The sequence below is a fragment of the Cervus elaphus genome, chromosome 9 (assembly GCF_910594005.1).
Source record: "Cervus elaphus chromosome 9, mCerEla1.1, whole genome shotgun sequence".
Taxonomy (NCBI): Eukaryota; Metazoa; Chordata; class Mammalia; order Artiodactyla; family Cervidae; genus Cervus; species Cervus elaphus.
Window position 1 is genome coordinate 10,248,220 of NC_057823.1, and position 13,521 is coordinate 10,261,740.

General features: G+C 45.3%; 2 protein-coding genes across 2 annotated transcripts in view; one reads left to right on the forward strand and one right to left on the reverse strand.

Annotated features, from left to right (window-relative positions):
- TMEM38A (transmembrane protein 38A) overlaps positions 1-13,521 on the reverse strand; it is a 34,332-nt gene that overhangs the window by 3,892 nt on the left and 16,919 nt on the right. The window contains exons 2-4 of the mRNA XM_043911081.1: positions 5,131-5,287; positions 4,723-4,907; positions 1,927-2,014 (exon numbers count right to left, since the gene is read on the reverse strand). Coding sequence (XP_043767016.1) covers positions 1,927-2,014; positions 4,723-4,907; positions 5,131-5,287 — 430 coding nt within the window. The remainder of the gene's footprint in view (positions 1-1,926; positions 2,015-4,722; positions 4,908-5,130; positions 5,288-13,521) is intronic.
- On the forward strand, positions 12-1,156 carry LOC122699299 (eukaryotic translation initiation factor 2 subunit 1-like). Its single transcript, XM_043911080.1, is given in 1 exon segment — positions 12-1,156. A coding segment is annotated over 1 exon segment (945 nt). The 5' UTR covers positions 12-110; the 3' UTR covers positions 1,056-1,156.

Genomic DNA, 13,521 nt, shown 5'->3' on the forward strand with positions numbered 1-13,521 from the left:
GACTGACGCTGAGGAGAGTCGGTGGCTGCTGAGGGCTGATCGAGTCTGATCTCTCCGACTGAAGAGCGTGGCGTGGGACCCTGGTGTGGGCTTCACACACATACCTCAGAATGCCGGGTCTAAGTTGTGGATTTTATCAACACAAATTTCCTGAGGTGGAAGATGTAGTGATGGTGAATGTAAGGTCCATTGCTGAAATGGGCGCTTGTGTCAGCTTGCTAGAATACAACATCAAAGGCATGATTCTTCTGAGTGAGTTGTCGAGAAGGCGTATCCGTTCTATAGACAAACTCATCCGAATTGGCAGGAATGAATGTGTGGTTGTTATTAGAGTGGACAAAGAAAAAGGATATATTGATTTGTCAAAAAGAAGAGTTTCACCAGAGGAAGCAATCAAATGTGAAGATAAATTTACCAAATCCAAAACTGTTTACAGCATTCTTCGTCATGTTGCTGAAGTCTTAGAATACACCAAGGATGAGCAACTGGAAAGCCTGTTCCAGAGGACTGCCTGGGTCTTCGATGACAAGTACAAGAGACCCGGATATGGTGCCTATGATGCACTTAAGCTTTCAGTGTCAGATCCATCTATTTTGGATAGCTTAGATTTGAATGAAGATGAACGGGAAGTACTCATTAACAATATTAATAGGTGTTTGACCCCACAGGCTGTCAAAATTTGAGCAGATATTGAAGTGGCTTGTTAAGGTTATGAAGGCATCGATGCCGTAAAAGAAGCTCTGAGAGCGGGTTTGAACTGTTCTACAGAAACCATGCCCATCAGGATTAATCTGATAGCTCCTCCTCGGTATGTAATGACTACAACCACCCTGGAGAAAACAGAAGGCCTCTCTGTCCTCAATCAAGCTATGGCTGTTACAAAAGAAAAAATTGAGGAAAAGAGGGGAGTCTTCAGTGTTCAAATGGAGCCCAAAGTGGTCACAGATACAGATGAGACTGAACTTCCAAGGCAGCTGGAGAGGCTTGCGAGAGAAAATGCAGAAGTGGATGGAGATGATGATGCGGAAGAAATGGAAGCCAAAGCTGAAGATTAACTTTGTGGGAAACAGAGTCCAGTTTAAGGAACACAAAGCAGCCTTCCTGGCTATAAACCCTAGACTTAAAAGTTTTCCAGTATCGAAAACTTCAAAGCTGAAAATTTTTTATTTGTAAGTATTTAAATGTTCCAACAGACCAAAACATGAAATGCCCTCCTAAATGTTAGCTGTTTACACACAGTAGCTCCAACACCTTGAGCATTTTTTTAAGGGAGTGGCCTGATTTCACTAGAGACAGATCTTCAAGACAAGACATAAATTGGGCTTATGATTTCCATTTCTGATATCTCCAGATTGGCACCCCTTTGTAGTTTAGTGCCTCCATGAAATTTACCAGAGGCACCCAAAGCAAATAGTTCCAACCTTTCTATATAAAATGTATCAAGCAAACATTAAATAAATTTCTGGGATATTAAAAAAAAAAGTATTAGACTAAATGCCTCATGGGGTCCTGGGTTGAGTCCTGTATATGACCATCTGGTCTTACCCTTTGTTTTCCACCTAACCCCAACCACATTCCCCACCACACCCTCACTTCCCACCCAAAATCTGTACCCTGGCCCTGAAGAACCAGGCGGAATCTTTTCTCACTTGATAGTTGGCAGATGCACTGGCCTCCGTCCAGAGTCTCCTTTGCCAGAAAACTCCTACTCAATCTTCAAAACACATTTCATAGGTGATGAAGGAGTGTCTTATCCCCCTGAAGCCCTGCCTAACCCCTCGGTAGTGTCAAGGCTCCGCCTCTGAGGTCCCCCAGCCTTGGCCTCTGGAAGCTTCTGGAAGGAGAATCAGGGGACCAAGGCTTCTCAGTTACCAGAGTATCCAACCCAGGGTCAGGCCCAGGGGGTGGGGAGGATGGGATACTCACAAGGACATGTGCAGAATCTCGTTGGTTTCTGGCTTCCAGACCCCTCGGAGCAGCTGCTCAAGGTTGGACATGAGAGTGACACCAGAGCCTATGGGACAGGGTACTTCTGAACAAGCCTGCCACCCCCAGCTTCCCATTCTTCTTGGCTGAATTCCCAACAAGAAGTTGCTGGAGTCTTCTCCAGAGGAATGCTGAGCCTAAGGTGTTGCAGGTGGGAAAACTGAGGCCAAGAAGGGACAGTTTTCCCAAGGATCACAAGGCATATTCAGAGCAAAACCAGCATGAAGTAATGGGGGTCACATCCCACCTGCAAGATATGTCTTGATCAAATCTGGATTGTCTGCCCTCATGTTTTCAATCCAGGATCTTGAACTGTACAAGAGGCTTCCAGAGGGCTTCCCAACCCCAGCCTCTCTCTCCCCTTGGGTTCTGACCTTTCAACCTTTCTTGAGCCACCTGCCCTCTGGAAGGCATGTTGTACCCCTGGGGAATTTTCTCTTTAGTACAGGCTTCCTAGAGAGACAATAAGGAGACCCATATCAAGATTTTTGGTTGAATTTCCAGAAGAATCTTCCCATTTACTTCAAATGTATTGGCTAAAGAGGCTTAGACACTCATTGAAGGCGTGGTTGTGCCCACTGAGTTTGCTTCTGGGGAGTCTTTGCCCCGGAGAGGCATTTAGCAATATTTGTAGACATTTTTTATTTCGCCACCGGGGAGGGAGCTGCTACTGGCAACTTGTCAGTTGAAGCCAGGGATGCTGCTCAACATCCTGTAACACACAGGCCAGCCCCCACCAGAGCGTGATCCAGCCCTCAGCGTCAGATGTGCCTTAGGACCCTGGCTTGCTGGAGGGTACTCCTGGGCATTTGGGAGTACCCACTTTGGTGGGCAGGAAACAGGAATACAGAGCTTAGTGGTATTTAGCACCTGCTCAAGCCTTCTTTCCCTGCCTTCTTGTCACTCCCTGGCCCACCTCTGCAACTGTTACTGTTGAACTGTCTATTTCTCCTTTAACTTCCCTCAGTTTTTGCTTTATGTATTTTGGCGCTCTGTTTTTAGGCGCATATGGGACTGATGCTGAAACTGAAACTCCAATACTTTGGCCACCTCATGCGAAGAGTTGACTCATTGGAAAAGACCCTGATGCTGGGAGGGATTGGGGGCAGGAGGAGAAGGGGACGACAGAGGATGAGATGGCTGGATGGCATCACCAACTCGATGGGCATGAGTTTGAGTAAACTCCAGGAGCTGGTGGTGGACAGGGAGGCCTGGCGTGCTGCGATTCATGGGGTCGCAAAGAGTCAGACACGACTGAGTGACTGAACTGAGCTGAACTGATGTTTAAAATGGTTATATCGTCCTAGTGAATTGATCCACCATTATAAACTGTCCCTATGTAATTTTAGTAACTTTTTTTTTTTTAGTCTTAATGTTTATCTTGGTCTGCCTGTTAGCATAGATAGAGGAGGGGGAAAAGGAGGGCTTCAAAATAGTTATGAATGTGAATGTTGAATTCAGAGGACCTGGTGTCAAACCCCATCTGTGCCCCTGTAACCACATGACCTTGGGCAAGTAATTTCATTTCCTTCCTCAGTAGAAAGGGATGATGCTAACTTTCTGCTAAAGAAGAGTCAAGTAAGATGCACAAGGAGCTCAACTCAAAACTTACCCTGGATTGCGGATCTTAACCTAGAGTCTATGAACCCAGAGAGGAAACAGAATTACATTTTCATTTTCACATCCTTCACTGAAACCCAACCTTTCCATTTATCATGAAGGGAGGCAATTACCTTGGCAGGATTTGCAAGTCTATGACTGTCATCAACAGAACTCATGGATTTTTTTTCTTTTCACATTCTCATTGTTGTAGATGGTTTCAAATACCATTTGTGCTCAACACTACTTCAAGAGCATGAGACTTATTAGAAGTCAGTGGAAGGTCTGCTATTTAATCACTAGTAAATATGCATAAAAGGCTTCCCATGTGGCTCAGTGGTAAAGAATCCACCAGCCAATGCAGGACACACAAGTTTGATCCCTAGATTAGGAAGGTCCCCTGAAGAATGAAATGGCAAACCACACCAGTATTCTTGCCTGGGGAATCCCATGGACAGAGGAGCCTGGTAGGTTATTGTCCATGGGATCAGAAAAGGGTCAGACATGACTGAGTGACTAAACAATGAACAACAATAACAAATAGACATAAAACTACTAAAGCCTATTTTTGAACACTTTGTAACTACTTTAAAATAATAGGTTTCCTTTATTCTCCTATATATTTTATGTCATGCACTTAAGAAAACATAAAAAGGTCTGTAGGCTTTACTGGGCTGACAAAAGGGCCATAGTCCACCAAGCTTAACAGGGGTATGATTTCCTCTCTGTGAGGCCCTTGACAACGCCTGGGGACATTTTTGGTTGTTGTTCTGGTGGCAGGTGCTACAGGCATCTTCGTGGGTGGAGGCCAGGGATGTGCTCAACCCCCTACAACACACAGGACAGCCTCCACACAGAGAAAGGTCCAGCCCCGCATGTGAGTTGGGCCCCAGTTGAGAAATCGTTCTCCAGAGGCATTAGCTATCCTTGCTTCATTGTCCTATTTACTGTTTTTTTTTAATCTCTTCTGAACTTGTCACAATATTGCTTCTATTGTTTAAGTTCTGGTTTTTTGGCCCCAAGGCATATGGAATCCTCGCTTCCATATGGGATTGGCTCAGATGGCTGATGACGGCCACTGAGAAGCGGCTCTCAAGTGGGGTGACCTCCCTTTGTCCTGATCACTGTCCTGCTTACCTTTGACCCACCCGGTGGCGATCATGATGAACCACCCGTGGTGGTAGTGGTGATGGGCGTGATGGATGCCCACGGCGATCTTGCGAACTCTCACCACCTCCTTCATGGCCACAAAGACGAGCTTCACTGGCAGGAAGCATACACACTTGTAAAAGAGGTCCAGCGGGCAGAAGAAAATCAAGTACCTTTGGGGAGAGAATGCCAAGCATCAGGGGGAGACAGACCCTGGGGGCCCTCGGAGACGAGCTTGTGTCCAGACTCAGGACAGCTGGGCGGAGAGGGTGGTGAGTCAGGGCTCAGTGTGGAGGTTTGGCTGGCGGGTCCTAGTTCCTCCCACCTCCCGGGCGGTGGGATCGCCCTGCCTGCCGGCTCTGCTCCCCCACAGCCCGCCAGACCCGAGACGCTCACCAGACCGCTGAGGCCAGCAGGATGCTGGAGTTGTTGCTGAAGTAGTCGATCACGGGCTCCCCAAGGAGCAGATCAGCCAGGATGTAACTCCCAAAGCAATGCAGCATGGCACACAGCCAGGACGCCATGGGGTGGTGCCGGGACAGCTCAACTGCTCCTGAGGGGTACGGGGGTGTCCCCACCATCACCAAGGCGCTGAGGGCATGCTTCACCATCATGCCCTCTGACCAGCCCACCCTAATTCAGCCGCCTTCCCAGATTGTCCGCCCAAAGCCCTGCAGTTCATCCATTTACAGAGGAAGAACCAAGGCTCAGAGAGACTGTACACATGTCCGAGATCACACAGAGAAAAGGCAGAACCAGGTTGGGGCTCTTTCCTCTGAGCTCAGAGAGGATGATAATTAAAACAAATCATATTTAGCAGGTCTTCCCTTATAGCTCAGTTGGCAAAGAATCCACCTACAATGAGGGAGACCTGGGTTTGATCCCTGGGTTGGGAAGATCCCCTGGAGAAGGGAAAGGCTACCCACTCCAGTGTTCTGGCCTAGAGAATTCCATAGACTCTAAAGTCCATAGGGTTGCAAGGAGTCGGACACGACTGAGCGACCTTCACTTTCACTTTCATATTTAGCAAGCATTCCTGGGTCAGAGGTGGTGATGGTGGTGGTTTACCCATTAAGCTGTGTCCGACTCTTGTGATCCCACAAACTGTAGCCCATCAGGCTCCTCTGTCCACGGGGTTTTCCAGTCAAGAATACTGGAGTGGGCTGCCACTTTCTTCAACAAGGGATCTTTCTGACCCAGGGATCAAACCCGGGTCTCCTGCATCTCAGCCAGATTCTTTACCGCTGAGCTATCAAGAAAGCCCTCTCAGACACTGGGTTTTAGTGTTTATAGGAAGGACTCATTAAATCCTCATTGATGACTGCAGCCAAGTGATCACTCTTATTATCCTACCTAAGGAGACTGGGTAGGATAAACAGACTTGTTTTGTTTTGTAGGATAAACTTGTTTTGTTTTGCTTGGCCATGCCTCTTGGCTCATGAGATCTTAATTCCCTGACCAGGGATTGAACCCATGCCCCCTGCAGTGGCAGCATGCAGTCTTAACCATTGGACCACCAAGGAATTATGAGGAGACTAAAGCTTGAAGAGGGCAACATGCAGCTGAGAACGTCTGACGCAGCTACTCCTGCCTTGGGTGGATGCCAAGATCCCCATAAGCTTACACCTGTACTTTTGGTCTTTTCTTATTTAAAAGAAAAAAAAAAGTGGGTGCAGTAAAATATACATAAAATGTGCCATTCTAACCATTTTAAGGGTATGGTTCAGTACCATTAAGCACACCTATGTTATTGCACAACCATCCCCATCATTCATATTTATAGATTTTTCACCTCACAAAACTGAAACTCTGGCCCATCAAACATTAACTCCCCGTTCTCCCTTCATCCCAGCCCCTGACGCCCACCACTCTTTCTTCCATCTCTCTGAACTTGACTACTCTAGAGATCTCAAGTAAGTGGAATCATACAGCATCTGCCATTTTTGTGACTGGATCCTTTCATTTTGCATAAAATCCTCAAGGGTCATCCATGTCATAGGATGTGTCAGATTTTTCTTCCTTTTTAAGGATGAATAATATTTCATTGAATGTGTCTACCACCTTCTGCATATCCATTCATCTGTCAGTGGACATTTGGGTTGCCTACAACCTTTAGCTATTATGAATATGGCAGCTAAGAACAAGAGCATACAAATATCTGTGAGTTCCTGCTTTCAATTCTTTGAGGTATAATTCCAGATGTGGATTTGCCAGATCAAAGGTTAATTTCATTTTTAACTTTTTGAGAAACTTTCCCACTGTTCTCCACAGCAACCATGCCATTTTACATTCCCACCAGCAATGCACAAGGGTTCCAACTTCTCCACCTCCTCGGTAACACTTACTGTTTTGTTTTTTAGGACTAGCTATCCTGATGGGTGTGAGGTGGTATCTCATTGTGGTTTTGATTTGCATTTCCTTAATGACTGGTGGTCTGGTATGCCCATCTCTTTCATAATTTTCCACAGTTTATTGTGATCTACACAGTCAAAGGCTTTGGCATAGTCAATAAAGCAGAAATAGATGTTTTTCTGGGACTCTTGCTTTTTTGATGATCCAGCAGATGTTGGCAATTTGATCTCCGGTTCCTCTGCCTTTTCTAAAACCAGCTTGAACATCTGGAAGCTCACAGTTCACGTATTGCTGAAGCCTGGCTTGAATAATTTTGAGCATTACTTTACTAGCGTGTGAGATGAGTGCAATTGTGCAGTAGTTTGAGCATTCTTTTGGATTGCCATTCTTTGGGATTGGAATGAAAACTGATCTTTTCCAGTCCTGTGGTCACTGTTGAGTTTTCTAAATTTGCTGGCATATTGAGTGTAGCACTTTCATAGCATTATCTTTCAGGATTTGAAATAGCTCAACTGGAATTCCATCACCTCCACCAGCTTTGTTCGTAGTGATGCTTTCTAAGGCCCACTTGACTTCACATTCCAGGATGTCTGGTGAGTGATCACACCATCGTGATTATCTGGGTCATGAAGACCTTTTTTGTACAGTTCTTCTGTGTATTCTTGCCACCTCTTCTTAATATCTTCTGCTTCTGTTAGGTCCATACCATTTCTGTCCTTTATTGAACTCATCTTTGCATGAAATGTTCCCTTGGTATCTCTAATTTTCTTGAAGAGATCTCTAGTCTTTCCCATTCTGTTGTTTTCCTCTATTTCTTTGCATTGATCGCTGAGGAAGGTTTTCTTATCTTGCCTTGCTATTCTTTGGAACTCTGCATTCAAATGGGAATATCTTTCCCTTTCTCCTTTGCTTTTCGCTTCTCTTCTTTTCTCAGCTATTTGTATATGCAGGTCAGGAAGCAACAGTTAGAACTGGACATGGAACAACAGACTGGTTCCAAATAGGAAAAGGAATACGTCAAGACTGTATATTGTCACCCTGCTTATTTAACTTATATGCAGAGTACATCATGAGAAACGCTGGGCTGGATAAAGCACAAGTTGGAATCAAGATTGCCGAGAGAAATATCAATAACCTCAGATATGCAGATGACACCACCCTTATGGCAGAAAGTGAAGAACTAAAGAGCCTCTTGATGAAAGTGAAAGAGGACAGTGAAAAAGTTGGCTTAAAGCCCAACATTCAGAAAACTAAGATCATGGCATCTGGTCCCATCGCTTCATGGCAAATAGATGGGGAGACAGTGGAAACAGTGTCAGACTTTATTTTTTGGGGCTCCAAAATCACTGCAGATGGTGATTGCAGCCATGCAATTAAAAGACACTTACTCATTAGAAGGAAAGTTATGACCAACCTAGATAGCATATTAAAAAGCAGAGACATTACTTTGCCAACAAAGGTCTGTCTAGTCAAGGCTATGGTTTTTCCAGTGGTCATGTATGGATGTGAGAGTTGGACTGTGAAGAAAGCTGAGCGCTGAAAAATTGATGCTTTTGAATGAACTGTGGCGTTGGAGAAGACTCTTGAGAGTCCCTTGGCCTGCAAGGAGATCCAACCAGTCCATCCTAAAGGAGATCAGTCCTGCGTGTTCATTGGAAGGACTGATGCTGAAGCTGAAACTCCAATACTTTGGCTACCTCATGAGAAGAGTTGCCTCATTGGAAAAGACCCTGATGCTGGGAGGGATTGGGGGCAGGAGGAGAAAGGGACGACAGAGGATGAGATGGCTGGATGGCATCACCAACTTGATGGACATGAGTTTGGGTGAACTCCAGGAGTTGGTGATGGACAGGGAGGCCTGGCGTGCTACGATTCATGCGGTTGCAAAGAGTTGGACACGACTGAGCGACTGAACTGAACTGAATGACTGGTGATACTGAGTACTTTTTTCAAATGCTTATTGGCCTTTTTATTTTTTTTTCTCTGCACCACCATTGTTTTAAATATTTTAACTTATTTATTTTGCTGTACTGGGTCTTAGTTGTGGCATGTGGATCTAGCTCCCTTGCCAGGGATTGAATCCAGACCCCCTGCATTGGGAGCACAGAGTCTTAGCCACTGGATCACCAGGGAAGGTCCTTATTGGTCATTCCAATATCTTCTTTGCAGAAATGTCTATTCAAGTCCTTTGTGCATTTTTTTAAAAACTGGGTTGTCCTTCTTTTGTTGAGCGTGCTCCTATGGAGAAAGTTTATTTGCTTTGACTGGCCCCAGATAGGAAGGTACATAAGAAATTTGAAAGGACAATCTGATGTCCTGCTTCCAAGTCTTGTCTTACTGGGAGAGTGCCATCAGGGCAGAGGGAAGTCACGAGATACTGGTACCAAGACGGACAGTGCAGGCGTGCCCATGTGTTTGGAAGGGTGCAGAAAGAGCAATGAGCAAAGCCAGATAAGGGAGTCCTTGAATATAGAATTATACTGACAGAGTGGGGAGGGAGAGAGAGCAACCCTATTAGCAGCATAGAAGGGACAAAGACACAAGCAAAACCGTCCAAGCACAAATGCCACTTCCTCCAGGAAGGTTTCCCTACTAAGCCAGTCACTCCTGAGGACTTCCACTACCCTGTGGACTCCACTCTATTGGTACTTCACACAATTTTTTCACATTGAATATGAGAAAGTAGCTTAGTGGTTGCTTAGGGATAGAGGGGATAGGGGAGATGGGAAGGTAAGAGCTCAAGGATCTAGGTTTCTTTGACAGGTGATGGTTGCACAATTCTGTGAATATACTTAAAACCAGTGAATGGGATGGTTTAAATGGGTGTATTGGGTGGTACAAGAATTATATCTCCATAAAGCTGTTAAAAAAAAAAATAAAAGGCCAGCAAAGAAAAGATGTACTATATTTCACAGTTTCTGCAACTGAAGATTGTTGCTTTGTTGTTTGGTCACTCAGTCGCCTCCAGCTCTTTTTGTGATCCCATGGACCATAAGCCCACCAGGCTTCTCTGTCTGTGGGATTTTCCAGGCAAGAATACTGGAGTGAGTTGCCATTTCCTTCTCCAAGGGATCTCCCTGATTTAGGGATCGAACCCGTGTCTCCTGCATTGCAGGTGGATTCTTTACCACTGAGCCACCAGCTGAAGCCCACAGCTGAAGATGCACACATACACAAATGATACTAATTGAGTCTTCTTGTTCAACCCAAGAAAGAGCATGTGAAACAATGGACTTACCTAGCAAATAGAAATAGGGACCCCACCCCTAAGGAAGATGGCTCAGTGCATTAGTTTCCACCTTGATGTACATCAGGATTACCTGGGGACTTTACAAACACCTGATCCCTCTGCCCCAGCCAAATGTCTCAGTTGGTGGGTCTGGGGTGTGGCTAGGCTTGTGGATTTTTTAACGCTCTTGAGTGATTCCTCTGTGCAGCATAGTCGAGCACCACTGAGATAGGGGAATGAGCTGGTCTGTGTCCTGACATCCTGCAGCCCTGATAACCCCAAACCTTCCATCCACGGCTGAGAGGTTGGGCTCCCAAGAGCAATGGTTTTCAAACTGTGTTCCTGGGAACTATGAGGGTTTGCAGGAGCCAAGGAGAAATCAAGTGGGTATGCTGGAGTTGAAATGGAGCACAATTTCATTTACTGCTTCATCTCAGACTTTGGCATAAGATTTCATTCAAAAAGGAGAATCTGGTATTCACATAGCTGCCGCTGCTGCTGAGTCGCTTCAGTCGTGTCCGACTCTGTGCAATCCCATAGACAGCAGCCCACCGGGCTCCCCTGTCCCTGGGATTCTCCCGGCAAGAACACTGGAGTGGGTTGCCATTTCCTTCTCCAATGCATAAAAGTGAAAAGTGAAAGTGAAGTCGCTCAGTTGTGTCTGACTTTTTGCGACCCCATAGACTGCAGCCTACCAGGCTCCTCTGTCCATGGGATTTTCCAGGCAAGAGTACTGGAGTGGGGTGCCATTGCCTTCTCCACAGTCATTCTTACAAATGTTCATAGCAGTTTTTATTTGTAAACAACTTAAATGGCTTCAATGGGTGAATGGATAAACAAACCCTGGTATATCTGTACCATGGAATACTATTCAATAATGAAACAGGGATGAAATGAACCAGGGATGCAAAAACTATCTGAACAGATCTCAAGAGTATAATGCCCAGTGAAAACTGCCAATCTCGGTTATGAACTGTCTGATTCCATTTATGTAACATTCTCCATGGGATAAAAACCATGTTGATGAGTGGCAGAGAGCAGATCAGTGGTTACCAGGGGTTAGGCTTCTAAAGAAGATCTAATTATAGAGGGCTTCCCTGATAGCTCAGTAGGTAAAGAATCTGCCTGCAATGCAGGAGACCCTGGTTTGATTCCTTGGTCAGGAAGATATGCTGAAGAAGGAATAGGCTATCCACTGCAGTATTCTTGGGCTTCCCTTGTGGCTCAGCTGGTAAAGAATCTGCATGCAATGTGGCAGACATGGGTTCGATCCCTGGGATGGGAAGATCCCTTGGAGAAGGGAAAGGCTACCCACTCCAGTATTCTGGCCTGGAGACACAACTGAGCGACTTCCACTTTCTTTTCACAAGGGAGTTTTCCTGGGGTGTCAGAACCACTCTATATCCTGACTGTGGTGGTGGTTACTCAAATCTACACATGTGATAAAATTTCAAAGGACTGTATTTTTTGTAAAGTGCAAGGAAAAACAGCTGAATAAAGTCTATAGTAGGTGTTACTGGTGTCAATCTCCAGTTTTTTTATTTTTTAATATTTATTTGGTTGTGTTTGATCATAGTTGTATACACAGGATCTTTCATTGTGGTTAGCCAGTAGGGTTAGCTGTGGGGCACAGGCTTAATTGCCCTGTGGCATGTAGGACCTTAGTTCCCTGACCAGGGATTGAACCTGCATGCTCTGCATAGGAAGACAGATTCTTAACCACTGGACCTCCAGGGAAGTCCCAATTTTCAGGTTGGTTGGTTTGTTTTTTTTCATAATGAGCTATCATTAGGTAAGATGTCATTGGATGAAGCTGGGGAAGCTGGAAACTCTTTGCTTCATTTTTGCAACTTCTGGAAATACCCTGGTGGTACAGCAGTTAGGGGGGCTTCCCAGGTGGCGCTAGTGGTAAAGAACCCACCTGCCGGTGCAGAAGACCTGGGTTTGATGCTTGGGTCAGGGGGATCCCCTGGAGAAGGGCACAGCAACCCACTCCAGTATTCTTGCCTGGAGAGTCCCATGGACAGAGGAGCCTGGCGGGCTACGGTCTGTAGGGTCGTAGAGTCAGACACAGCTGAATCGACTTAGCATGGCACAGCATCGCCGTTAGGCTTCGTGCTTTCACTGTGGAGGGTTCAATCCCTGGTAGGGGAACTAAGATCCTGCAAGCTGTGTGGCATATAGGCACAATAAATAATAAATTACTTCTGAGTCTTGAACTTTTTCAAGATGAAAGCTATTTTAAGATCACAAATTAAAATGAAGGTGGGGGGGGCGTCTAGTTCCTTAAAAACACATTTACAAAACCACTAGAGGTACAAGATTGATGTCTATTAGTCAAACTGTACAATTTGTACTACCCACTGAAAGTCTTGCAAATCTTTTGAAATAGTTCAGTTCTATCTTTATCCTGTTATTGTCATAATCTTCCAGTCACCGCCCCCCCCAACTTGGAACTCGGGTGTCTTCTGGTGTGACAACTTAGTTCATCATCTTGATTCCTTCCCTCCCCCCAGCTTCATTTTCCAGAGAATGAATTTAGAATGAAGTTGTAAGACACAGTTACTTAGTTCTCACAGCCAGAGGTGGTACCAATGACTATCTTTATTATTTATTTTGTAAATTTTATTTTAAATTTTATTGAAGTATAGTTGATTTATAAGGTTTTGCTAATTTCTGCTGTACAGGAAAGTGATTCAGTTATGCATACATATCCATTCCTTTTCATGTTCTTTCCCATTGAGGTTTGTCAAAGGATGCTGAGTATAGTTGCCTGTGCTATATAGTAGGACCTTGTTGTTTATCCAACCTATATTCAGTTCAGCTTTAGTTCAGTCAATCAGTCGTGTCTGACTCTTTGTGACCCCATGAACCGCAGCACACCAGGCCTCCATGTCTATCACCAACTCCCCGAGAACACCCAAATCCATGTCCATCGAGTCGATGATGCCATCCAACCATCTCATCCTCCGTCGTCCCCTTCTCCTCCTACCCTCAATCCTTCCCCGCATCAGGGTCTTTTCCAATGAGTCAGCTCTTCGCATGAGGTGGCCAAAGTACTGGAGTTTCAGCTTCAACATCAGTCCTTCCAATGAACACGCAGGACTGATCTCCTTTAGGATGGACTGGTTGGATCTTCTTGCAGGCCAAGGGACTCTCAAGAGTCTTCTCCAACACCACAGTTCAAAAGCATCAATTCTTCGGTG